This window comes from Phaethon aethereus, assembly GCF_964289735.1.
Source record: "Phaethon aethereus genome assembly, chromosome: 7".
NCBI classification, from domain to species: domain Eukaryota; kingdom Metazoa; phylum Chordata; class Aves; order Phaethontiformes; family Phaethontidae; genus Phaethon; species Phaethon aethereus.
Genome location: NC_138583.1, coordinates 41,210,111 through 41,236,665, shown reverse-complemented (window position 1 = coordinate 41,236,665; position 26,555 = coordinate 41,210,111). Strand labels below are relative to the sequence as shown.

The following is a 26,555-nucleotide window of genomic DNA, read 5'->3' as shown; positions in this document are numbered from 1 at the left end:
CATACATTAATCACTAGTAACACAGATAGAACTTGTCTATATAGAAAAATGCACTGCTCGCTCTCAAGTCATGCTCTCTTGTGAAATTTGAAGGTAAATAGCAGTAATCAAGCAACACTACGGGGATATAATTTGTCTCAAAACAAGAATTATAAACAAGGTCTTAAAACACAAAGACAATAATCATGTGAAGATCTGGAAATGGTCATGGCTCCCTTTAATGACATCATACATGGAACTGAGATTAATAAAAAAGTTTAGCCATTATCTTTACATCAGTATTTTGACTTCATTTTCAGTATCATGGTATTTTGAGCTGATATTTTTATATTTCACCATATTGCTTAGCATTTTAAGTTGCTCATTCCTGCTCTGAAGTTACTGTGTTCCCTTTAATGACATAACATTTTAACAACCCTAATTCCAGTCTGATACTAACGGTATCCACAGTAATTAGCCTTCATTACAGGAAAGCTTAAGTATGAGGAGAGTTCTTCTGTGAGAATACGCCCAGTATTTCTATTATTAATGACTTCTGGAATCTGTCGAACCATAAATAATGCAAATTATGTTGCATCTTTTCCTCTCTGCTGACAACATCTTAATTTTACTCTCCTAAGGTAAATTTATAACTGTAATACTGTGGTGAAAAAAAGAAGAAAGCATGATAAAGAGCAAATTGTGCTTGTCTTTGAAGAGCGTGAGCTGAAACACTATATGAAAACACAGAAAACGCTATCAGGCTTCTAGTACGTGGACGAACAATATCAAGCGGCTCCTAAAAATTAGTTATGGCGTATTTATAGTACACTAAAATTTTCAAGACAAGTAGATCTGTGCCTCAGATCTTACACAGACTTGATAACTATGTCCCCGCCTTCCTTACGACACACAGGCAGACAGGAGCAGCTTCCTCCACGCCTGCTTTCCTTGCCCCTTCCCTGCTGCCGAAGGCCGGCCAGACTGGCGACGCAGAGGAGGGCTCCGCAGCCCGCCCAGCGGCCGCGCCCCGTCGCCACAGGCCTCCCGCCCGGGCCTACGGGCCGACGCGACACGCGCCAAGGGGAGGCCGTTACCTGCCAGCCCCCGGCGCCCGCGGCGGCCCTGCGCCTCTGCAGCGGCACCCGCCACGTCTCCTTTGCGCCCTGGGGCCCCGCCAGCGTCACCGGAGGCCGTTCCATTAGCGTGACCTTTCGGGTTTGACAGCCATGGCGGGCTGTCGCTAATCTCCTCAGTGTCTGCAGCAGCCTAAGTATCTGAACCAGGCCATGTCCTGACATAGGAGCTACACTGAATCATCCGTAATTTTACCAGCTCCACCTTTATTTCTCTAAGCCAGGTACTGTACTTCCATTCCCGCCCCCCCATCTGCTGTCTTCTTTCATTTCCCCAATAGCTCAGTTTCGCCTATATCCCCTATATAACGTCACCTACCTGTATAACTACCCTCTCTACCATTCGGATGAAGTGCCTGGCGCGCACACGAGCCCTTTTTCAGCCTAACGAAACGGCCCAACCTTCCGTTCATGCCGCTTCTCTGCTAATCGTAAAGAACAGCCTCTGCTGAAACTTCGTCTTCTGCTTCTCTAACCGCATCACATGTAATTAAGGCTTCGTCTTGTACAAACGCCACCTCTTCTTCGCCACTGAGGGGTTTAAGATGCACAGTTTGATTTTTTATCACAATACTGAAGCATTTCTTTTTCCTTATTTATTCTAGCCTGCAATATCCCTTTCAGGTGCAAAGATGGACGACACCCATTAGCGAAAGAGCCCACAAAGTGTCCCTCGGTTCCCACTTTTTTCAAAACAAATTACACTGAATGCACACGAATACATCGCCAACATACCTGAAGGGGCTGGCTCCACCAAGAGTAGCTTTCCATTCCCCGAATCCCAAAAGAAAGCACAGGATGGATTTTAATCCCTTTTGTATGGCATCTCTAGGTGGACATTCAAGAGGGCAGTGTCTCAGATTCAAGGCAAACTCAAGGTTAAGTTTCCTGTGAAAACAATGTCATTTAGCAAACAGAATCATCAAACAGCCCAGGTTGGAAAGGACTTTGAAAGATCATCGGCCCAACCTTTCAATATTTTGAAAGATGTGTGAGTTCTCAGATTTGTACAGCCAAAGTGAATGATGGGTATTTACTGTGTTTATGATAACTACCATTATTACATATGTAGGCACTATATACTACCTTAAATTATGTATTGGGCCAAGTCGACTGATTTTTAGTTTGCTGTTTTTAGAGCTGCAAATAACTGATACTTTTATATATGCAGAGTACTACTAATACTGCACCTAAGATTATTACAGAATTCCTGATGGGCTATATTTCTCTTCTCAAATCTCAGGCTATTCTGGACAGACTAGACCTTGTGATTGTTTGCATGCTTTTTCTTCTTTTAGCTTCCCCCCCCCCCTTATATTCTCCCCTTGCTTGCTTTGTAATCTTCTCTTTTTTTTTTTTTAAATTAACTATTTAATTTCTCCCTCTAAGCAAATTGCTCTCCTCATTCAAGATTAGTCTAGACAAAATGAACTTTCTCACAAGGGCTTAGCTAACCAGTACAAGCCCCCAGCTGCTGTTCTTGTACTTTTACTCAAATGAATGGAATTTGTGGTGTTGAAAAATCAGCTTTTTACCCTACCTTAATTCTTTTTCACAAAAAGGAAAGGATTTTAATTAAAATTTTTCCTTCTTTTCTTTCTAGTGCATTGTTCTGATTTTCTACTTCTAAAATCGTTAGGTCTGTATTGCTTCTCACTCCTGGCCTCACCATTAGCTGTTCTTGCCCAAGGAAACAAAGGGCCACCATCTCTTGGCGACAAACAAGAGAGGGACCTAAATCTTTAGCCTCCCAAAGGCTAATGAGTTGATGCATCTTGCAGGCCTGCCTCAGCCTCCTACTCATCTGGCAAGCAGAAGTGTATGCAGCACAGGTTACACATGTAAAGAGAAGATGACTAGCAGGGTGGAAGTCATCTGTCATGTTCTGCTCACGGGCTGAAATGGGAACAACGAGCAAAATATGCACAATCTATTGCAGAAAGCAGATTTCTGCTGATTGTATTTATAAATATGTATAAATTACATTTCATAGATGCGAAATAAAACTAGCAATTTTTTCTTCCTAATTTGCAGAACTAAATACTACTTTCAGTCCATTTTGATTCAAACAAATACAACAGTTAAAATCTGCTAATTCTTTCAAAATATAAGTGTACTAAGTCTCTAAAAAAAAGATGATATATTTTGTCCTGACATTTATTTTAGATTGACATATGGTTTATAGTGTGTTTAGGAAATGCAGCATTGAAAACAACATAGACAATCTCAATCTAGTCAATCAGAATATATTTTTCATGTTGTATTACTGGAGTCACACTTTAAGTCTCCATTCAAGCTTGACTGTACAGTCTAATCTGCCTCACTTTCTGCAGATTGACTGCTTAAAGTTCCGACTGTGTCTATCTGCTTTACTCATTACAGTATAAACAGTGTATTTGCTCTTTTAAAATGTTTTTGTAAAACCTTACGTGCAGAAATGACAAATACATTACTAACAGCAGAGCTATTTGATTTTAAATTACCAGTAATTAAAGTTGAAAGGAATGTTACAAAACAAATTTTACAGTGCGATTAACAACTCCATTTGACATTACTTCTCTAGAAATGTCAACTACAGTAATACTGACAAAGTACACTTAAAAAGAAAAAATAAAAACCAGCATGAGAGGAACTGAAGGCAATGAGCAGGTGAGGGAGGTACTAGGGTTCTCTGGGAAGCTGAGGAGCGCAAAGTTCTCCCAGGCATCACGATAGGGACAACCACGGGGTCCTTCTGGGTCCGTTCTCTTGGAAGACAGACTTGAGACCTGAGAGCAAATGGATTCTTTACATCACGGAGACAGTATCTACAACCTGCTTCACGTAAAACTATACCACAGCTACACAGAGAATTTACTGTGACATCCTGTTACCTCCATGGAAGGCAGATGTGTTCTGGTTTCACTGAAATAGAGAACAAATGCACCTAAAACTTACTTCTTTTTCAACTACATTCTGACTTTTTCATTGTTTATCTGTTTTTTCAATCAGCCACAGGGTAAGAGCTGACTGGTAACTTATCAGTAGTGTAAGAAAAAGTGTGCTTTGCCATCCCAACACCAACAGGGTTACTACTTCTTTACCAAGTTAAGGAAAATTCAGCTCAAGTCTCAAAAGCACGTTCAAAACTTATTTTTCCCCCCACAGACCATAGCTAGAACTAGAACTCTCAAATTTTAATCAGAACTATTACTTTGAAGTCTGCTAAATTTGACATCAAACTGAGAACCAACAAAAACCAGAACTGTCTGAATCATTATTCTGAAATTGCACTCAAATTGCAACTGAGATGATTTAGAGAAACTGAATAGGAATAGGACTGCAAAGATTATTTGTTGAAATCCCTGGGGAAACACTTAGATGAAAATTTAACGGCACCCCACGTGTACCACATGCTGGCTGTAAAACAGACATGTTTTACTGGAAGTTAAGTTTATGAGGGAACAATGTGGCATCAGCCTGCCAACGTCTCGTGGAAGGAGAAGAGTTCTGAGGAGATGTCAGAAAAGAGGAATTACCTGGTACCACAGATCAAGGGGAATACCCCAGGCAGAAAAACTGGCCAAAAAAAAAAAAGGCATAAAGGAAAAATTACGTGACTGCAAACTAAAAATACAGCAGACCAGCAGTGCTTTCTACATAATTGTGTTACAGCGTAACAAAAGGGCATAAAATCGAAAATCCATGTTTATTGAACAGACAATAAATATGCTGTTGTGTAATTATTGCTGTTGGTTTTGTGAAGAAATATATCCACAGAGCTCATACACGACCATCTCTGTCAAACCAGCAAGCATTCCCAGCGCTCTAAACAATCCTGTTTACTGCTGTCAATGCGGCATCGATGACAAGGAACGCTGAGGTTTGGAGCTTTAGCAAACTGCCTGTATTCTAACAATCTAAACCCAGAAGTTTGCTGAGTGAGCTACAATTACCAGAATGCCTTTTCATAGTCATCATTCACAAATTACAAAATTACTTCAAATAATCATAAAATATAAACAGAGAAAGGAAGAGCTACATTATTAACAAGAAGAAATGGCTTTGAAAATGCACCTTGTAAAGAACAGTTTGGGAATACAATTACATTTAAAATAGTTTAGTATGAAGAAATTGAATCTATTTTTAAACAGAAATGATTGAAATGAATCACACAGATGACTTCAGTATTGGAAAAATGAAATCTCTTTTTTATCTTGCTGAAAACCACTCAGGTTTGAACATGATTTGGGTGCAGTGGGGGAGTTACACAGGACATGCAGCTACAGCTCATGCTGCGTAATGCGGCAGCATGCACTGACTTCACTTGCACGCCAGGGAGGATGGCAAATTGGCACTCTATCTTTCAGCATCCTTTTCAAAATAATTTACTTTTTAAACTGCATCACCTACTGAGAGTCTTCATGCTTTAGAATTGCTCCTAAATCATTCTAAAGAACATTTAGGTAGATGCAGCAATACAATCTAGCTCCTATGCAATGCTTTCTTCAGTAGGGTTGAAGAATTTTTTAGCAGTATCATCACCCCCATTTTACAGCACAGGAAACTGAGGCATGGGCAGTCTGGGGACTTATCCAAACCCAGGCAACTCTCCTGATCTCTCCAGCAAGCCACTGGAAGTCCTGGAAACAGAAGGCATGTATCCCAAGCTCCCCACAACCCTGCCCAACTAGCACACAGTACACTGGAGTTTGAGACCATTTTTTGAAAGATGTTGGCTGGCAATGAATTTTTCCGTCTTTGATAATTACATTCAGAACACATGATAATTCTATACAAATCAGGTGAACCAGTATAAATGCTCTAGGAACAGCCACAGGCCAGTAACAAAACTGTTTTGTTACCATTCAGACTTCTACTCCCTTCCCAAAGATTTTTTCATTCATTGAACAAATAGCTTTTAAGAACAAAATAAAAACGTTCAACAAATGAAGGCAAACATTGCCAATTCATTCCAGATCTAGGTGAAAAAACACACCCAAGAAACAAAGACTAACAGCTGAGATAAAATTATCATGGATCATCCTCCAAACTCATCTCAGTTACATTACGAACTTTTTGTTCGGTATTGATGATACCAGCATCATAAAACTGGTATTCTACTTACAATGAAAAGGGAAGACAAAGAATCACGGAACGGCCGTTGCAGGACAGTAACTCTAAATTAGAGTCAGTGCTGATGCTGTCAGCATTAGCTCCTACTCTGTTTCTTGATATAGGTGATTATGATGGCAAGTGTACAGACAAGAGAGCAATAGGGAAGGGTAGGAGGAAGAGTGGGCTGGGAATTAGCTCATGAAACATGATTTTATCAGAAAAAGCTGTCTTGTCAAAACATGAGTGTTTTGGAAAAATATACTAAATTTTGACAACCCCTTACAATGTCACAGCACAATTCCCAGGTTTTCTCACAGCGTACCAGGTGGACTACTTGGCAATCTCCTTGGGTCCCCATGAGCTGAGAAGCCTGCAATGCAGGCTGCCTGGGACACGCAGGGGCCTTGGGAGTCCTGACAAGCACAGCTCCACCGCAGGGAACTGAGAAGCCTTCGGTGACCTGGGCTAAGACAGTCGTCGCGTTACACCTACCATCCTCAGTAGCTACGGTTCGAATCACTGCGCCAGTCCGAGTCTCACAGTGTCCGCTATGTAACGAGTCAAGTCTGAAGCAGCTCAGCTGCTGTGGCACAGAGGGAGGCACGGTTCTGCAAATCATGTGTGTAAATATATATGTATATGCACACATATATCTGTATTTATTACATGGTGGCAGTTGTGGTATATACGACTACTAGGCGGCAATGCCATGGATGTGCAGGCTCCATTAAGGGAACAGATCATCCAAAGTAAGGCATATGGTAGGACAGCATCACCCCAGCACAACAATCCTGATAGCCTTATCCAGGAGCCTTGCGACTGTTAAAAACACTGAAGTGGATGTGTGCAAGTGATTAAGGCAAATGATGCTGAAAGCCCTGCTGGCAGAGTGGACCAGCCCAGCTCAGGCACCCCTCCTCAGTCAGGGTATCACCGCACCACGCGCTAACGGGCATATACACGACTTCGGGAAGCCTGGCTGCAGCCAGCCTCTACAAACACCTCCAGCCATCTGTCATCATCGCGCTGCTGCCCAACAAAACCTGCCCTGAAGAGCCTGCAGCGCTCTTTTCCGATTGCTGTAGCTTGAACAAAGCTTCCAACACAGCAGGAATGCTGGCAACCTTTTTTTGGTACCCATCATCCACAGAGCCAGGAGAAATGGGTAAGTAAGTGGCACATAAGGTAGGAATTCCCTCATCTCAATACCAATCTAAGAAACCTGCAACAATTGAAGTACTACAGTAGACGAGAGTCCTGATCTAGGGTCTGTCCAGAAAACAGCACTGCACAAAACAAGTTTTACTGCAGAAAGGCCAGCACAGCAGTGGCCCATTCTACTTTGAGAGACACAAGGATGTTTAAATCAGCAAATAGGTTGGCTTTTGTGTTTGGTGGTTTGTTTTTTTTTTTTTTTTATGCAGCCACTGCTCAGCTCAGCTTAGAAGGAACAGAGTTATTCCAGGAACAGACTGCCTCATGTGAAGCAGGAATGGAACAACTGACACCCTCGGTCCTTCCCCTGCCTGGGCTCCAGCCATTCCTCTCCAGCAGCCAGATGGGCAACAGCAGGACTGCAGAGGTCACCGAGTGTAGCTCCAGTTTGAGGCCACTTCCCCACACCCTTATATGCCTTGATGTCTTGTTCAAAGCTCTCCTTCAAATAATTCTTCTAGGAGATATGACTCCACAGGAGAAAGCCCTGCTTCAGGATGCAACTAAAAGCTAAGCAGTACAGCAGAGCTGGCAGCGCGTGTCAGTCGTGTCCAACTCAACAGCATCTGAGCTGCAGGGGTCAGTCGGTTCTCCCTGCCCCAGGCACGCATGAAAGCACCACCAGGTCAGCAGCGCACAGCAAGCCCGCACCCTCCGGCACGCTGGCTGTGAGCGTTTCAGCCCAGAGCTCAGGAAGGCCAAAGGGGATTCTGGCCTGACCCGGGGGGATGAGCTGGCCCTAAGCCTGTGGGTAGCAGGCCTGAAGCAAGAAGGGCCTTAAGAGAGCTGAAGAGTGCTGGGTCTGCATGGAGGACCCTGGTGCTGGAAGCCTCGAAAACGGACCCGGCCAGACTGCCCCAGAATCACTGTGGGGTGGAAAGGAAGAGTCAGTATTGCAGGGCACAGGGCTAGAAGGGCTGTGAGGAAAGTGCATTCACTGCTGTGCCTGGTTGCTTTCTCAGTGCGTTGCCCAGGGAGCAGGAGGGACCACGCTTGCACAGCATTAAGTATGAATAGCAAAGCTTTGTTAAAATAACAGTGAACTTAACCGTGCCGGGGAACATTCTTGGGCCTTAGACTATCACTGTATCACTAAAGGGTCAGATCGGTCCTCGACACGTGTGTCTGCCTGTACCAGCCGGGGCTCTCACAGGCAATTCCTGCGCACGGCCAGGAAACGAAGGCGCTCCAGAGCCGCTCCCGGTGAGCTCTGCATGCTGCCACCCTGCTAGGGACCCAGATGCCGCTGCTGTACGGGGACCGGTCACTGCACCAGCTGGCCTCAGCACTTGGGGACATTCCTGGGCATGTTTTATTTGCTAGCAGAGATGCCACCTCAGGGACAGAGGCAGGAAAGATACTTTATGTAGAGAGTACTGGAAAATGAAAACAAGTATAACAAAGTCCAATGAAAAACAGGAGCCAGCATGTTCTACCATAAGCAGCTTCAAAAACATGTGCCAAAGTACAGCCTGAACATCACTACGTAAGCAGAAGGAAGCTAGGCCTAGCAGTGTGGCCACCTTCAGTTCAAGCCATGTGTTTCGGTGACACAAGCCCAGACTCCAGGCGCAGCTTTGGAGGTTAGCGTCCCAGTACTACAGCAAGGAGCCTTAAAGCTCAGACAACATCAAACAGGGATTAAAAAAACCCAAACGCTATGCTCTGAGGACTCCAAGAGCCCAAGGAGTCCCGACTGGATCACCTCAGGAATCCATACAACCTGCTCTGCTTTTCTTAGGAACATTTGATTTGGAATCATTTGTTATTTCAAAGTAGTAACTGCTAATTCAAAAAGAGTTAGTAAAATGAAGTTACAAACTGTAAAAACAACCTTAAGTGTCAGAAATTGCTGTAGAGGTTCTCAGCCTAATCACATTTAGTTATTTATGTCTTACTATGCAGATGCCCAAGATGTCTGGCATCCGAGGCATGTTTTTTTGTTTCAGCCTTACTCAGAGAAACAATATTGAGCATTTCTGACTAGAAGACAACAGACATTTTCAAGTTTTTCCCTCTTATCAATGAAGACAATTATAAATAAGTAATTCCACCCCCGCCAGCACGTTTGTCGTAAATTAAAATGTATTTATTTAAATATCAAAGTATTTTAAAGTCTAACCACAGAATTAAACACTCAGAGCAAAAAAACCCTCTGTATCTTCAAAAAAAAGTAGTGAGTACTTACCAAGCTCTGTGGGTAGCTTTTTTATAGGCAGAGTTTTCAATTGCCTTTTCAGTAAAACAGAAGACAGTAGCAACTGTAAGACCAAAGGTCATTTAATGAGATAGAAACACAAGAATATTTTTCCTCAATTTTCTTGCTTTTGTTTCCTACTGCAAATCCATACTTCTCCATCGCTAACATTGGTGCTAGAAAATAACAGACCCAAAGCTTTCTGGTATGACAACCAGAAGTTTTCATTTATGCCAAATTATTATGTACTACTTCAATATTTAGTATTTGATCTTTCTTTGCAGAGCCTGCTTATCACTTTAAAGTCTGATACTGACTGTTCCAATTATAAACACATAATTTTCAGTTCTTTATAATTTTGCTGAGCTTCAACTGTTTGGGTTGAGTGCATTCCTCAGGCTAAATCTGAGATAAAACTGCTTATCCATTCTTGATAATCAGATTAGAAAGAAATATGCCCTATTTGTATTTAATTTTGTCAACTTTTTTAAAAAAAAGTTCTCTGGTGTTCCTATTCTTGGAAGCAGCCTAGAAGTTTGGTGTGGGTCACATACAACATTTGTGGCATTTATATCACGTACAAGATAGCATTGTTCTGATATCCGAAAATCTGCTAACAAATCCTAAGCTTCTGAAAAAGTGTCAGTACGCCTGTGCTCAGAAAACAATTGGCATTGTTTAGCGAGTAAAATGCCCAGAGTTGCTGTATACAGTTTGGAGCGTCTCCGATGGGAACCTCCGGGCTACTGTGCATTTAGGATATAGGGACACTTCGTCCAGACACGGGGAGGTTGTCTCTTTTCCCCCTTGTTGCACACAGCCGTTGACCCTCAAGCTGCTATGAAATGGAGACTACATAGAAACCATACTTTAGCTATTCCCTAATTTTTGACCGCTTCATTTTGCTGGTTTTATAACATTCTTTTAAATAGCTTTTAATATCCAGCAACATTCAGATCAAGTGATACTCTATAGACAAGGTGTTGTCCGTACCATAAATGAAAAGTTATCCTAATGGAAAAGTTAATGGGTTTTTATTTACTAATGGTGCAATTTGACTTGCTTGCTGTTAAAATTAAAAAACAAACAAACAAGAAGAAAGCTTGGTAGTTTCTGTCACAACATTTCTTTACCTTTAGGAAAGAAAAACAAACCAAACATTTTGGCAGCTGCTCAACACCGGATTAACATTTGTGGCAATATTTTAAGACACTTCAATTCAGTCAAAAAAAAAAAAAAATGAAAGCACCATATTCGTGTTTTCATTTTTGAAGCAGAGTACTGAATTCCATTTAAAGCAAAAAAACCTAAGTGAAAGCAACGGGAGATTCCAGACTCCAAAACCCAGATTCCCCCGAGTTTGAGGTACCACGCTACACTGGGGCAATTGTGCCGCCTCAGGAGCCCTCGGCATTTTCGGCCCCATGCAGAGAGCCGAGGCCCCGTGCCACGGCGAACGCTCATTCTTGCCAGCTCTTGACTGAGCGCAACCTCTGCGGCAGTGATGGTGTGGGACATGCCCTTCGCTGATTCCTGCCCAGCTGTACATCCAGATCTCACAGAGATTTCTAGAGATAGACATGTTAGAGTGGTACTTGCTGTCCCTGTACCGGGACCTAGACACCGTCTCCACAGCTGAGACAACGTTTCTGTTTGACCTACAGAAACTCTAATCAGAATATCTATTAAAATCAGTGAAAAGATTCATGAACAACTTGACTAGTCAATTGTTTGGGCCCCAAACTAGCACAATATTTCAATGAGCTTCTGCTTTTGATGAAAACTACACTTTCAGCTGCTTCTAGAAAAGAACACACAAAGAGTTTCCAAACATCTTAAAACACAGCTTATACTCCAAAATGTAATAAGGATAAAATGCAACTAAGTAATACTCAGAATATTTCTGATGAGCATTTCCTAAAAGCTGAGCTGCTCTTTCAAGTCAGGGGAAAAAAACCAACAAGATAAAGCATAATACATGTAGGGTCTAACGATTGACACATTTTCCAGGAAGATGCACACAGGGAATCACTTAATCTCAAAGTATTTCAAGCACTCATACAATGATGATCATATAACTTACAAACCATATTAAAAATGCCATCAGTCCTGTCCAGTTTAAAAATTATGAAAGCTATTTTTAAAAGATCTGAAAACATAATTAAACTTGACATTTTCCAGCTATTTTTAGAGGCATAACCTTCATTTACTGTATTTTTCTAATGACAAGTTGAATATATAATGATTCACAAACAAGTGATCTTAAAATACCTTTAAGCACCATCTTTCAATCACAAGATACCATGAAATTGTCATTTTTAATTTAGAAAGTTCCGTAGTGTATACTGTTCAAGGGTTGCCTCCTTTTCTTCCTTACTCACTCTTCACAGAAAGGTTTCTTTTAGAACCACAACTGCAAGCAACCTCTCCTGTGTTGGTCTTCTCCTTTCGGTAACAAAATATATGGTAATTAACAAGAACAACAAAATTATTGTGATTTGTGGTCTGCCACTTCTGGGGCGAGAAGCAAAGAATTGTCCAAGGGCATTAAAAAAACCCAACTGATGAGAAGTTAATTTTGGCGATCATGGCAATGTGAAAGCAAGTGCAGTTTTCAGTCTCACAGCAACATGGCGTACTTTCTTCCTCGCACAGTCCATCCAAATCGGTGACAGCCAATTAATCCTTACAACAGTTAATACCATGTCAGACAACCATCAAAAACAGATTAATGGATATCATTCTTAGATTAAACTGTCCTTCATTGTCACTTAGGAGTGACACGAAGTTTGTAACTGTGGGTCCCTGTTTTCACCCCACCCACAACATTGTAAAAAGTGTCACCTACAGTCAATAAAATGAAAAAGGTGCAAAATATATGTGAAAAGACTAACAGGTCTTACATTTCTAAAGTTAAGAGTTTAGAAATTCACTATGTAATATTAATTGGACCTTTCAGTTCATCTGAGTTTTAGTAAACAAAATTAAGCCTATTTACCACTCTCCTGCACTGACGTCAACGTCAAACAGAAGCATATGAAAGTCTGACTGTTACAATGAAATTACAGTAAGGCAAATAGAAGACAAATACAATTGTTATTAAATTATGTCTATGACCAACAATCTTAACTGTGGTAACCGATTCCAGGGGGAATAGATTTAATCTTGTTATACCAGAGATCCAGCCAAACAAGATGAGGCAGCTTTTGAAATAAATCTTTGGGAACTGTTGATATGACATTTCTTTACAAATGAAAGTACTAAGAAAAACAAATGTGTTTTAAATTCAGAAAGAGAGAGGCCATTCCTTGGCAGGCAAAATGTCGAATGTGAAAACTGAACTGCTCTACATTTTTGTGGAAAGGACACTGTTAAAGGCAATTAAAGGATACACAAGTCTAAGTTACACATGGAAGTTATTTAAGGACTTTTTCTTAAAAAGCTAGGGATTAAAGATCATGGCTAAGAATCTGTAGCTTTTCCACTCATCTGACAAAGCAACTAGCCCTTAACTGCTCTGTGCTATACTCAAGCCAAGAGTATCAGAACTAGTCATAACAATTTACTCACCGTTATGTCGGGCAGTCTATATATTTCCTCAGTAAGATGCTTAATTTTTTTTCTGTCAACATCAAGAGTACTTGAAGATGACAAGACAATCTTCAACACCTTTCCTTATCTCTTTTGATGAATTAGAGCCAGACAAATTTCTCTTTTTGAGTTGTTCATCTCCAAAATCATCACTGCTGCTGTTAAACTCTTTAGAATAGCTGTCCTCCATTTGTCAGCAAGGTTGGAATACAGACTCAGTAATTCAAATTGATCAGCTGAAGGCAAGTCATGAAACAATGTATTTTGGAAGGACAACATACACAAAGCGAGTTTCTTTTTTATAAAATTAATTTGCAGTTTATCCCCTGTGCTATGTATTCTTTGTATGATACAAACCAGTAAAATCGTTATTTATATATACGCACACACTTATAATAATGATACAATTTATCATGATACATATTCGAAGGCACAGTAAGAAAAATCACCGATTGGCCCTTGTGGCTGCATTTCCGCCACACCGCGTCATACGTAGGTTTGGCAGAAACACTGACACACACACGTACGTTAAATAATCTCCCTTCTGACAGCGTTCTGTCCTGCCCAGTCTCCTGGCTGCCCTCTTGGACTCGTGTCCGACCTCCTTCTCCCCTTCCTGCTAGCTCTGGTAGGGACCCGCACCTCACTGCGGTTGCCCCTTGCAGGTACGGAGCGAGGCAAGGCGCTCGGCAGGGCTCGGGGGGGTTCCCTGGCTCCCCTCCAAGGACACCGGTACCGCAAGGCCTTGGCTGCTTCGCCCGTGCTGAGCGCGGACCTCCCCGGGTGCTGCAGCGTTGCCAGCCGCCCTTGCCCAGAGCCGCTGGCGGGCGGGCGCCTGCTTTGCGGCACCAGCTCCTGGAGGGCGACGGCCATCCCGCTCTCCAGCGAGGAGCGAAGCGCCAGCTCCTCAACCCGTCCCCGCCTGCGCTCCCGGCAGGGCCTCCCCGGGCCTCGCGGCCCGAGAGCCAGTGCTTGGCTCTACCCGACGCAAATACAAAACCCATTCTTTGCTGCAGTCTTCCCAATTTCCACTGTTTTTGGCAGGTGTTAGGGTCCTAATAAGGTGCTTAGCTGCACTCCTCACCTGCGGGCCCAGGCTCTGCCCGCACGGCACACGCCGTTCCGCTGAACTTCACCCGAGGGCTCCCTGCGCTTCAGGTCTCCAGTGAGGCACAGGAGCAGCTGCGGGCCCGTGCCCCGGAATCTCCTGCCCAGACACCTAAACACACACTGGGTCATTTTTCAGTGACTGAACGGGAACGCCTGCGTTCCCCAAGGATCTGCCCGAGCCCTCCAGGATCCAGCGCCGTTAGCTGGGTTTGGTGTTGGCCTTCTCTCCTCCCTGCTAGAAGGTGCCCGTGCCAGGGTCAGCCCCACATGTTCCTCCGCTTCTCTAGCGGACTGCTTTTAAAGCAGTTTTTCCTCCGTTTCCCCTTATTACTACTTGTTTGTCTTCTGGGGCCCATGGCCACCATGTCTCTCAGCCCCGTTAAGCAGTTCTGCCTGTAGGTTTCCCTCTTTGGGGAAGCTGACGGACGAGTGCCTCCAGGGTAAAGGCATGAGCCGTGGAGAGACCCCCCAGCCAAACCTTGCCGGTAACGCAGCCCCGTCGGGGCCGTCACTGGCTGTTGGGTAAGCGGTAGTGTCCCTGCAGAGCCTCTGCACGGCGGGGGGAACGCCACAAAGATTAGCCAGGGGTTGTACTGGTCTGGAATAAAATATGTTCTTAATTAGCATGATGGTAGAAACCCATTACTGGGGCATGAAGAGTACTTAATCTTGCAAATCCAGATAATTATGTTCCCAGTAACCTGACCAAATTTGGCCAGTAGCACTAGTAGGGTTTAGAATACAGGAAATTAATTTTAGAGCTTAGATACATGATTTTTTTTTTCTGACATACTGTGCTTATTAAGCTAAATGAGAAAACAAAGCTATTTTAATGGGATTCCTTTAGAAGCCGTTTCCTTACATAAGCTTTTTTTAATTTGTGGAAGAGAACCTGGCACATTTTATTATAGTCTGTAGCCTCAAATACACTGTCCTATGGAGTGCAGTATGCATCTCACTAACTGTAAGAACCACCACAGCACACAGCCTTGGCAGTAATACTGAGGCAGATGGGTAAACTTACTAGATCCCATGCATGTACAGTGTCTTTTGAAGCAAGTACAGCTGGAGCCTGGAACATCTCAAACTCCCAGAGATACTACATTACTGCAAAGCTTTGCTTCCATTAAATTTAGAGTTGCCTTACCTTGGCTCACTTGAACAATCCCCTCGTTTAGGGGCTTCACCTATGACCTCCAAAGACTATCTGGACAGAAGGCCATTTTGTAGTAGAGCATGTTGAACTTTGACAACTTCCATTTTCTAGGACATCTCCTAATTCTGAAAGAAAGAACTGTTGTCCTACAATGCTGCCATTTTCATGGGAAGAGTTGGCTTAAATGAATAACTAAATAGGCTTTGTTTTGGGCCACAAGCTTCTGAAAAATACACCATTACCTCGACTGAATAAGACAAAGCACCTATTCCTCAACTTGAATGCATCTCCACTTTGAAAATACAGATTCTACTAATTAGGATATTACGGCTGATTTTAAGAAACAAAGCAGGTATGACGAGTAATTTCATTATGCTTTTCCTGGAATAGATTTTCTTGGAGGCTGCTTAGGTGATTAAATCCTATTTATGAGCAATATTTATAAACCAGAGGGCAAAATTTATAAAAATTAAAAATCGATCAATAGCAAAGTCGTACTGAAAAAAGTATTGCTTTGCATTTGTTCATGCAAAACCAAAGATATTCTAGGATAATTTTATTTAAGATGACATAAGAAAAAAATTAGCATTGAAACCAATGACATCATTCCATTAATTAAAGCAGTGATTATTTCAAATAGTTTTGATCTCAGCATTCTGTTTAGAATTTGATAACACAATAGTAATTGAGAAACATTTTCATGGCCATTTCAGAGAGAGAAAGTGAATCCAGAAAGACACCCAACTTGGGTAAATGATCTTAAGACAGGACTGTCAATGCTCTTTTTTCAAATCTAGTTGTCCAATTCAGCTTCCTCACTCAAGTTCTCTACGCAGTATCAGCACAGTAACATAACACCGTTTCTTTAAGGTGACGGTACCTAGGAAGATTTTATCCTAATGAGAAGATGAAAAGAAGTAATAAATCAAAAGTCAATCAATATATCCCTCAATAGGTTCATTTTACTTTTAGCACGCCAGAGCGACAAGATTCAGTCGCAAAGCAAGAGCCAGGACGCATACTTCACTGCGCAAAGCACCGTCGGGCTGGTCAGCGCATTTTCAGGTTGCGGAGCTGCCTGGGAGTTTTACATTAAAGGCTTACCTTCCCCAGTCTTTGGGCTCCGAGCTTTTTGGGCCATCCAGTTTCAGTACCCGAGGAACTCCTTTACAAATACAATCACAACAACAAAAATATCATGAGAGTTTGCACGTGAGATGGCAAATGAGCAATATTCTCTATAGATTATTTCTGATCTTGGGGGATAACTGAGGGTTTCAGCTTTTTGTATTGGGAGTTCCCTCCTAGGAGGAGGAAAATCCAGGCAGGGATTGAACGCACAAAGAGAAAACCATGTGATTGCTGTGCAGACAGAAATATCCTAAGGGCAGACAGCAGAAACAGCCTTGTCCAGGCCTGGGGAGGGGGATCTTGACCCAGCATGCTGAAATGCAGTCAGGTCTCCATCTGAAACAGTCATCCCAGGGATAGCGTTTCACAGAGAAGTGATGTCAGAACAAGGAGGAGCAGTGGCAGCCAAGAGCTTTGATGGGATCGCTGAAGACCTGCATGACAAACACAGAACCTGTTTGGGCACCAGAAGAATAATTTCCTATAGCTGTTAGGGTGTCTTTTTTTAATCCTTCAGCTTCAATGACATTAACATAATTTATGATGGACCAAAGTGATTGCCAGATTACCTCCAAAGATGTCTAGGTCTCTACTTTCGGACTCAGCTGTTTTTCTAGGCAAGAAAGGAAGTGTTATGTGTTTCATTTGATTGAATCACAAGATATTTTTTTCTTCCTTTAAAGGATGCCAATCTCTGGGAAGACCAAGCTTGGGCACTAATCTCTTGTCAGGACCTAAACTGTTGAGTCTTCATATAGAGGGCTCAGAATCAAATATGCCAGGGTGAACACTGAACTGCAGCCCTCCTTCCTCCCCAGTCCTGGTTTCAAAGACGCTGCACCTCAAACGCACCAGTACCCATGGAACAGAGGGAAGCTGCCCTGTGCATCATCACAGATTGCCCTGGCACTAAAGCGGAGTGGCCAGTTGTCTCCTACGACTTGGTGACAGCCTGACTGGGCTCCTCCTCACGTGTATCGGAGCCTCTCCGGGGCACCGTGAAGCAAGACTGAGGTCTTTACAGTGCTTTGTCGCTGTTGACTATTGCGTATGTCGATACCACTGGCACTTCTCTACCGTGTCGTAGGTTGATGTGAGTGACAGCATGAATGGTGCCAGAGAGATTCTCATGCAGAGGAATTGCTCGATTATGGACTTTAAGGGTACTGCATTATCGTACAAAGTTGTGAGTGACAACCAAGCTTCAGAGAGAAGTGGTCAGCTTTTCTGCCCAGCTACTTGTTCAGATTGGCAGGTACTTATGTTACACAAGTTTTACTCACATTTGACTTCGGCTAAGTTAAGAAGCAAAGTTTTTTCTCATCTTTCTAAAGTAAGAGACATTGAATAATATATGAAAAGTCATTACTTTCTATATAAAACTACTCTCTATAGCTTTATATAGATTTTTTTTTAATACTCCCATAAGCAAAAAAAGTAGGTAGGTGAATTCTAAGAATGAGTCTTATTCAAATACAGTAACATATGCTCTTAGTGGAACATTTGGTTAACCTAAATAAACAGATAGCATAAGCAGAAAAGTGAACAGACACACAAATGAAAGGAAAAACAAAAAAATAAAAGGAGGCAGAAGTCTCCAAAATTTAAAGGTTTAAATTGCTCAAACAGAAATAAAAATCACTCTTTCACAGGATTAAGCAAGAGAAAAATATTACAGTATACAGAACATTAAGCAGGATATACATTTTACACTGTAAAAGACTAAACCAAACCAAGCAACTGAATTAGCATACACTTACCTTAACAGCTTGTGAGAAGAAGCCTGGGAAGGAGGGAAGGAGGCACTTTCACCACCCCATGGGCTTGAGCACCTGCTGTAAAGCCATGTAATCCACCCACACTACAGCTGGCACCAGTGGAAGCAGCAGGAGCCCTGCCCTGCCATGGAAGGCATAACCCTTTCACTACCAGGCTGGGCAAGGTTTTGGTTTTAAGGTTGCAGACAGCTGTTGTGCCTGGTCATGCTTCCTGCGGGCCACTGCAGGTGATCCTAATAGCAGAACGTTGTTAGTTAACTGTGGTAGTGTTATAAAGACTTTGAAGCAGCTGGAAAGTGATTACTATTAGCATCTTTAAAAATAGAATTGACACTATTTACAGAAACCCTAATGATAGGAAAATGTGTGAAATTCCCCCCTTATGTAATGTTTATTGAAAGAATTATGTGTTCTTTTAGCGGAACTTTTTCAAATAAACATAGGCTTCTCTCTGTAGGCTTTCTCCTTGATGAAGGTGGCATGTGAATTTTAAGAATTGCAGTAGTATTCCTTTCATCATCTTAAACGTGTTGCAGTTATAGCCATTATATTCAGTAAAGGGCCTTTAATAAGAATGTAATATCACGGTATATTGCCCCACCTTGTTTCTATACCTAAATTAGGACTGACTTATATTATTTGCCTCCGTTTCAGTTTTATGATAATTGGAAGCATTTTTGTTTAGAAACCCTTTTCATCAGCTCACTGAGAACAGATAACCATAAAGAACGTAATGGTACTTCAGGCAGTTCTATTTTTATTTGTACTGGTTTTATTCAGGATAACTTCAGTGATGCCAGGGAACTTGATCCTGATTTCCACTGATGAAAGAAGAAAATGATCACCATTCCATGCAACCAGTAAAAAAACAGAAAAGAAACCATAAGTAATAGCTACGAGTAGAGGATAACATAAAGAGGTAAACTGCAGGATCCATACGGCTTAATTGAAGTGTGGGATTAAGAAATAAAAATTGAAATACTATCTTCAGTTTCCCTCAAGCTAATTTTGACACGATATAAAACATACAGCTCACGATGCCTGGGAATGAGAATGATCTGTCATTCCTCGAAGGATACTTATTCGCTTGCAGAACTGAGGCGTTTGAGAACAATTGGATGAAATAATTCCTGATACAAATCCTTTGATTAAAAGAATAATTTTCTTAAAGACTTTATTTGGCCTGACCCAGATTAGAAGAGGTATCACGTCTCCCAGTTAAATGAATGCACGTTGGCTTTGCTTGTTGAATGTTGGTGAGATTTTGGTGAGACACAACTTGGGTGGTACTGACTATACAAAAACCTGATGAGTTTGGTTCAGCATATGTAATTCCATAAATATGTATGGAATTTCCGTAAATTTCATGGCTGGTGAGATGAAAGAAAACTCCAATCTCTTGGAATCTGTGAGAAAAGAAAGAATATGCAGAAGTAAACACAAGATGGGAGAAGACAAACTCTTCCAAACATGAGTGGTTGCTCTGCCTTTTGCAAGTCTCCCCTTGCCTTTCAGAAGTCTCTGCTTACACTCAGGTGAAACAGGGGCGTGCAAGCCCCATCTTTCTAAGGCTGCAGTAGGGCTATTAAGCAGCACCTTAGCTATAGTCTAGTCAGTAGTCACGTATGCTCCGGCCAGCTGATTTTCCACCACCGTATGCCTTGAAGTGCATATTGCATATGGATGTGCTTCAGGCCTGAATCCATTTCTGCAGTAAGAGACCAGGAAGACGCCCAGTTTGGTGTGCAGGTTACTGTGTCTACTCTGCGGGTGTTGTACCATCCCCTCCCTGCGATACCTGGCGTTAGCTAGCTGTCAGCAGGCAGGACGGTGGACTAGATGAACCACAACAGTTCTGGTTTGCCTAAGGTTTCTCTCCCGCTTTCCTCAGAAAGAATAGAACCTTCTCACAGCTTTTCTTTCTTTTCTGATTTAAGAAAATCATCAGATCTGCTGTATATTAACAGCTTCCAGGACAGACAGACATGCATATAGAATCTCCAAGACTTTCACGAATAAAATGCCTTAATTGTCTCTTAGTAAAATATAAAACACAAAAAGAAGAATGGAAAACAGAAGAGGAAAAAAATGAAAAAAGGAGTAGTGCATTCTTAGTGGTTTCAAGAACAGCCTGCTCCTGGTAACCTCTTTGGTCACCCAGTGTGTATGTTTTCCCCTTAGAGGTGTAGAGTCATCCAAAGATGTCTTGAAGGATAAATGATCGTAAAAGTCAGCTTTTAATTAAACTTCTTCATTTCAAAAGCAAAGTGGATCACTGTTTCCCTGGAGATTGGGATATGTAGGAAGGCAGAATTTTCTCTCCATTTCCCTTTCCTATGTTGGACCACTGTAGAGCAGTTCATGTATCTTAACTTTTTTCTCCTGCAGGATTAGCATTAATTACCGAATGGACTTTTTCATAAGATGACTGTAACTGTGTCACTGTGGTGGGTAATCTGTGTTGATACTCTTGACCTTGTTTGCTGAGGGAATCGACATTTTTCACCGCACGTTACTACACTGGTTTTGAATAGTGGTATCAGACATGAGTGCCCACTGAACAGAAAGGGAACCCTGCTTTCACGTTTCAGAAACAGAAAATGAAGATGATTCTGCTACAGAAATAACACAGACCTGTCTGCTTGAACCTCCAGCACACTTACGCTGTGGGTGAGAGCAAATACTGCTGTCTGAGAGAAAACAGGAGGGCTACGTGTAGTATTTTTGGCACTAGTTTTGCACCACTGTAAATGACTGTGCACGGGCAATTGTGACCCAGCATTCTCTGGTTCACAAACTGAACCACTGAGACAGTAGGCATTCCATGCTTCGCTCAGTTTCTGTTGGTACAGAGGAGGAGACAGCAAGAGAGTTCCATCTGAATTACTCGAGAGTACACAGAGAGTTAGAATTCTAAATAAACTGGAATTCATTTGTAATGGTGTTAAAATATTGAAAATGGAAAGGCTTATATAACACCATTTGTGCTAAATATTTGCAAATTAAATACAAAATTGACTTCCTAATGAAGTGAGCAGTTGTGGCAGTTTCGCCCAGAGGAAAGACCACCACTACAGGATTTGGAGCCTGTATAACAAACACCACATTTAATGACAGCAGTGTTGTTTTTCTCCCCTTTTCCTTCCATGCATACTCCAAAGTCAGTGTTCACATGTCTCTCATTTCTCCCCTCCAACACATTCTCCTTTTCATCATTCAGGTATGGCTTAAGATCACAAGCAAAAATATTGTTCTTCAAGCTGGAACATCATGAACAATTCAGATTATCAAAACATAATTTCTAAGGGCAAAATACAGCCAAACACCATTGTTAGTGGCCCAGATTCTTTGCCGTGCCACAGAAGTCTGCAGGAACCTTTCTAAACGCTTTTTCTCTTACCTCTTGGTTCTATCGTCTTTGCTGGTGGCAGTTCAAAAGTTACCAGAAGGGCACTACAGTCTCCAAACATCAGGTTTGCTATTTAGAGTAAGAATATCCTCTCCCAAATCAAAGCAGAGAGCAAAAATTAAATGAACTTACACCTGACAGCAACTGTCTGATTCAATCCATGATAAACCTCACCCAGTCTTCTATTCAAGTTAGCATTCTCCCCGACAACTTCAGTATTATCATTTAGATTGAAACAGGGCTTAGGTTTCAAACATGGCACCTTCCTCCCGTAGACCCCCAAGGACAAACCCGTGGCTGTTGTGCTGAGTAACGAGCACGAGACCAGGCTCCTGGTAGCTGTCAGGGCAGCTCCTGCTGTTTCGTTCTGAGTAGAGAAAAGCCTCTGTAATTATGGATGGGTTTAAGATTCCCTTACAAAACAAGACTAAAATTCTTTTTGTCTTGGCTATGCAACAGACGGGCCTCGTGAATGGGCAGCCCTTGTCATGAGGATGATAGCAAGATGGTAACTTTCCTGGGATTTGTTAGGCGTTTGTTAGGACATAGATGTATGCCTATGGTTGACTTCCTAGAAAACAGGAGTAAACGAGAGGACCTAGTTTTAATTAGCCTGTATTACTACCAAGAGTTTTGAGCAGCACTTTGTCAGTGGTGCTCTGAATAGCACTAAAACAACCCAAAACCGACTTATTTCTCTATTTGACTTATCTTTTTGAAGGTAAAATGACTTACTACATTTCTAATGGAGTAAAAATTAAACAAAGCCCCATGCTGTGCATGCTGTGCCTTCTTCCATTTCACAGGTAAAGGAACCAAGACGTGGTGGAATGAAACCCTCCTCTGGTATCACGTCCTTATTTCCCGCTCTTCTTTCCTACGCTGCATCTTGCAAGCTTCTTGGAAAGACGATTGTGATTCTATGCTATGGATTTGATTGTCCAAATATTAGTGGAGAATGAGAGAGAAATGACAACTGAATGGCAGATAGGCTGAAGCTGTGTAATGGCATCTTTCATACTTTTCCTACAGAATGTAAAGGAAAGAGAAAGGAAGGAGTGAAAGCTGATAGCTGAGAGATTCGCAGCATATTTAAAAACAAACCTATCCCTAAACAAAGCAAAAATTACTCTCTTGTATAAAAGTGTTCTGTCTTTTTGAGAGCAATTCTTTCTGATTTCTCAAAGAAATATTCTTTAACAACTGTTCTTTGCCTTTGGAAAACTGTTCTTAAATTACACCCTTCAATTGTAATCCTTTTACAACTTTCAGGCTCTTTTAAATAGTGACTAACGCCTAGCAAGTTTTCTGTAAAGAGTACAATAACTAACATATCCATTTCAAAACATGCTACGAAAGAAAACAGCATAAATTTTGAATTAAAAGTTAGGGAGCAGCATCTCAGAAATTATTAAAGTACTCACTGATGGTGTAACAGATACAATCTAATGGCTAAGAGCTGTCACTGGCCTTGACATTTCTGATGTGGTCTGCTAACATTGTAAGTTATTTCTGAGAAATGCATTTAATTAGACATTCCATGAGATATTCCAATTCAATAAGCCATAGAAAACGACGTCACGAGCATGTTGCAGCTCAGCATTCTGCAAAGCCTGTAGCAACTTGGGATGAATCATTTTACTGAGGAGCTCTGCAGCAATCCCGAGTTTTATCACCGACAAAAGAGCAGGAACTCTCCAGAGCTAGTGCGATACAAACCCTGATTATTTAGGCAATGTGGCTTTTCCGAACAAAAATGCAGCACAAGGCTCCTCGTCAGAGCTCATCCTCTTTATGTGTTCTGGTTCCGGCAGCAGAGCGGAACAGCTGCATACTGCGCTGTTGGCAGGCTGTTTGCGATAGCGCTGTGGGCCACGCTTCTCCTGACGACTTGAAAGTAAATTCGTGGGCCCAGTAGTTTACGGAAGATAATAGAGATCTTCTGGGCATACTTCTGGGAAAACAAGGCATCTGAGTTACTGTCTGTTTTAAGGCTCTGAGGCCCATCTCGGAGGCTTCACCCAGTCGAGCGAGGAACTCGGCGGCATGGCAGGGAGGTGCGGGTTCTGAATGGGCGGTGGAACATCTGGTTCTGGGCCTCTGCTCCTCCTCGGGGCAGCCACGCAGCCTGCGTGCGTCCCCAGCTCTCCTCCGAGCCGGCTGCCCCGCCAGCCGCAGAGGTTCTCCGCAGAGACCAGCCCATGCCACGCTGGCTGAGCGTCGCCTGCCTGCAGCTGTGCCGGGCCCGGGCAGCGGCGTCCTTTAAGGTGTGCTGAAGAAACCAGGGGATTTCAGTGTGCTTCCGCTGTTAAGGGCTCACGTTCCACCTGGGGAGAAGATAGAGGTTCAGGCACTAATTATTTTTCTGACTTTTGTCTGGTTTCTTGCATCGCACCTGCTGCGGTGATGGGAGTGAGCCATCCCTCCAGGCCTCAGGCTTGTTTTTCTTCTGTGTGTCAAAACTCCCCATGTAACATTGTCAGACACAGTGCAATAAAGATCTCCACAGCCAGGGAGCTTCTGAGACCCTGTGGAATCTCCACGCAAGAATAACACTGATTTTCCAAGCTACCCACTAATTTAAATCAAGTCCTTATTTCACTGCGATAGCCGAGTAAAAATCAGCGCGGCCGTCTTCGCATTGATAAGGTTAAAAATCAGCCGCGGGTACCAGTGACTACTTGAAGATGAGCTATTTGCGCTTTCATAAATACCAGCCGAATGCTGGCAAGAGACTTGGCCGAGATGGAACCTGATGGCCTCCCACGCCGGCTGCCAGGTTTACGTGTGGGTTTCAAAATAACGAGGCTGCGCGAGATGGTTGCTGGCAGGGCAGAGGCCCCGAGGGGCGGCAGCCGTGGGTGCCGTGACGGGCCCCCGCGGCCCCCCCTCCCGCACGGCCCCTGACAGAGGCCCGCGCCCGCGGAGCCGCCCCCCTCGCAGCCGCCGCGGCCGGGTCAGGGCGCGCGGGAGGCGGAGCAGGGGGCGGTGGCCCCGGGGCCCGGCCCGGCCCGGCCCGGCCGCACCTGCGGGCGGCGCCGCTGCCCTCCCGCCGCCGCCGGGGGCGCTGCGCTGGGGGCGGCCCGGCCCGCCCCGCCGCCGCTCCCGCCTCCTGCCTCCCGCCTCCCGCCTCCCGCCGCTGCGGCCGCCCGGCTCCCCGCCGCCCCGCGCCGCTCCGCCCGGCTCCGCCCGGCCCGGCACCGCTCCGCGCTGCGGCAGCCGCCGCGGGCAGGAGGACGGGAGGCGGCGGCGGCGCCGGGCGCTGCCATGCGAGCGAGCGGCGCCGGGGCGCGGGGCGGGTGAGGGCGGCGGCGGGCGCTGGCGGCGGCTGGTCCTGCCCGCGGGAGCCGCCGGGCCGGCGGGGAGCGGCGCGCAGGGCATGCCATCCGCCTCGCCCCGATGTTTCACTGGGGCAAGTGGAAGAAGAGGATGGGAGCGAGCGCCTCCTCCTCCAAGAGACCCGTCTTCGACGAGCGGGAGGACGGTGAGTTCGGGCCGGGGAGCCCAGCCCCAGGGAGCCCAGTCCCGCACCTGTTGAGCCCCGGCTCTGCTCAGCCCCGGCTCTGCTCAGCCCCGCTCCGCCTGGTCGCTTCCCGCGCCGCCGGGGCAGCCGGACTGTGCCCCGGGACCGCACCCCCGGTGCGGGTTTGCCGGCCGGCTCTCGCCTCGCCGTGGGCGCAGGGCTCGCAGAGCCCCGGCAGCGCGTGCCCCGCGGGATCGGGGCGGCTGTCATTAAAATAACGGGGCATTCGGAGGCGGGCGGTGAGGGGACCGTTTCAGTCTGTGCAAGGAAACCTCTGGTTTGGACAAGCAAAGATTACGTGCAGCCGGCCGTCAAAATTCTAAAAACTACTTGTCATTGGAAAATGCTGCTTTGTGTTTTTTCTCCCAAAATACGAGGTTTGTTTCTTCTGTAGAAAGAGACCATGAAATACCACAGTTGCATTAGACTTCTCAGATGCGGGGTGAAATTTCAGAGGACCCAAGGAAGGAAACTTTGTGGGTGGGGGAAGACCCGGGAGAGATGTCAGGCCAGCAGACAGGCGACTGGACGGCTGGGAGCGTTCCCGGCATACAAAGAACACTGCATTAGCCCGAGGGTACCAACCAAGCGCTGGCAAAAATCCCTGGGTGCCTGGGGTGCTAGTATTTTGCAAGATAAACTTGGGCATTAAATATATATGTTAATTTGAACCTTCAATGCATGGTGATGTTCTAGTTCATGTGAGCACCGGGTCTGCTGGCATCCCCTCGGTGCGGGTGATCAAACCTGAGACACTCTGTGGTGCTTCTGGCAGCTGAAGGGGTGTTAAATCAGGTAAACTTTTACTGGAGAAGTAGCTAGTTGGTATCGTCAACGAGTATTTTTTAGCAATTCAGAGTATAACACTGAATTGTTAACCCTTGTATCTCTTAGTACAGGAGCATAGAGAAAACATCTGTTAGAACGACACCTCGCTGCCCAAGGGTGTGCTGTGGTGTGACTGAAACGCACAACACAAGTGCTGTTGGAAGGAAGACTGCAAAATCCATCCACCCCACCATTCCTTTATACTGACGGGGTGCATGAGATTGGGTCGATGCGACTGCTGGCTGCATGCAGCTCCGGTGGGCTTTATCAGAATTTTGAGTGATCAAAGTGGAAAATGTGTTTCGTCTCGGATGTGGTGGGTCAGCAGGAACAGGAAGTGAGCCAAGTAAAAATGCTTAAATTGGAGACTTTGCTACATAATTCAGAAAGCATTTCATTCTGAAC

General features: G+C 44.0%; 1 protein-coding gene across 1 annotated transcript; it reads right to left on the bottom strand.

Annotated features, from left to right (window-relative positions):
• Window positions 1-1,771: 1,771 nt before the first annotated feature.
• Window positions 1,772-14,088, bottom strand: LRRC27 (leucine rich repeat containing 27; the record flags this gene model as incomplete). The annotated part of the gene is made up of 4 exons (XM_082002331.1): window positions 1,772-2,003; window positions 9,616-9,688; window positions 12,755-12,867; window positions 13,952-14,088. The coding sequence occupies 4 exons, from the start codon at window positions 14,086-14,088 to the stop codon at window positions 1,805-1,807; spliced, it is 522 nt and encodes a 173-aa protein (XP_081858457.1). The 3' UTR covers window positions 1,772-1,804.
• Between the last annotated feature and the right edge of the window lie 12,467 nt (window positions 14,089-26,555).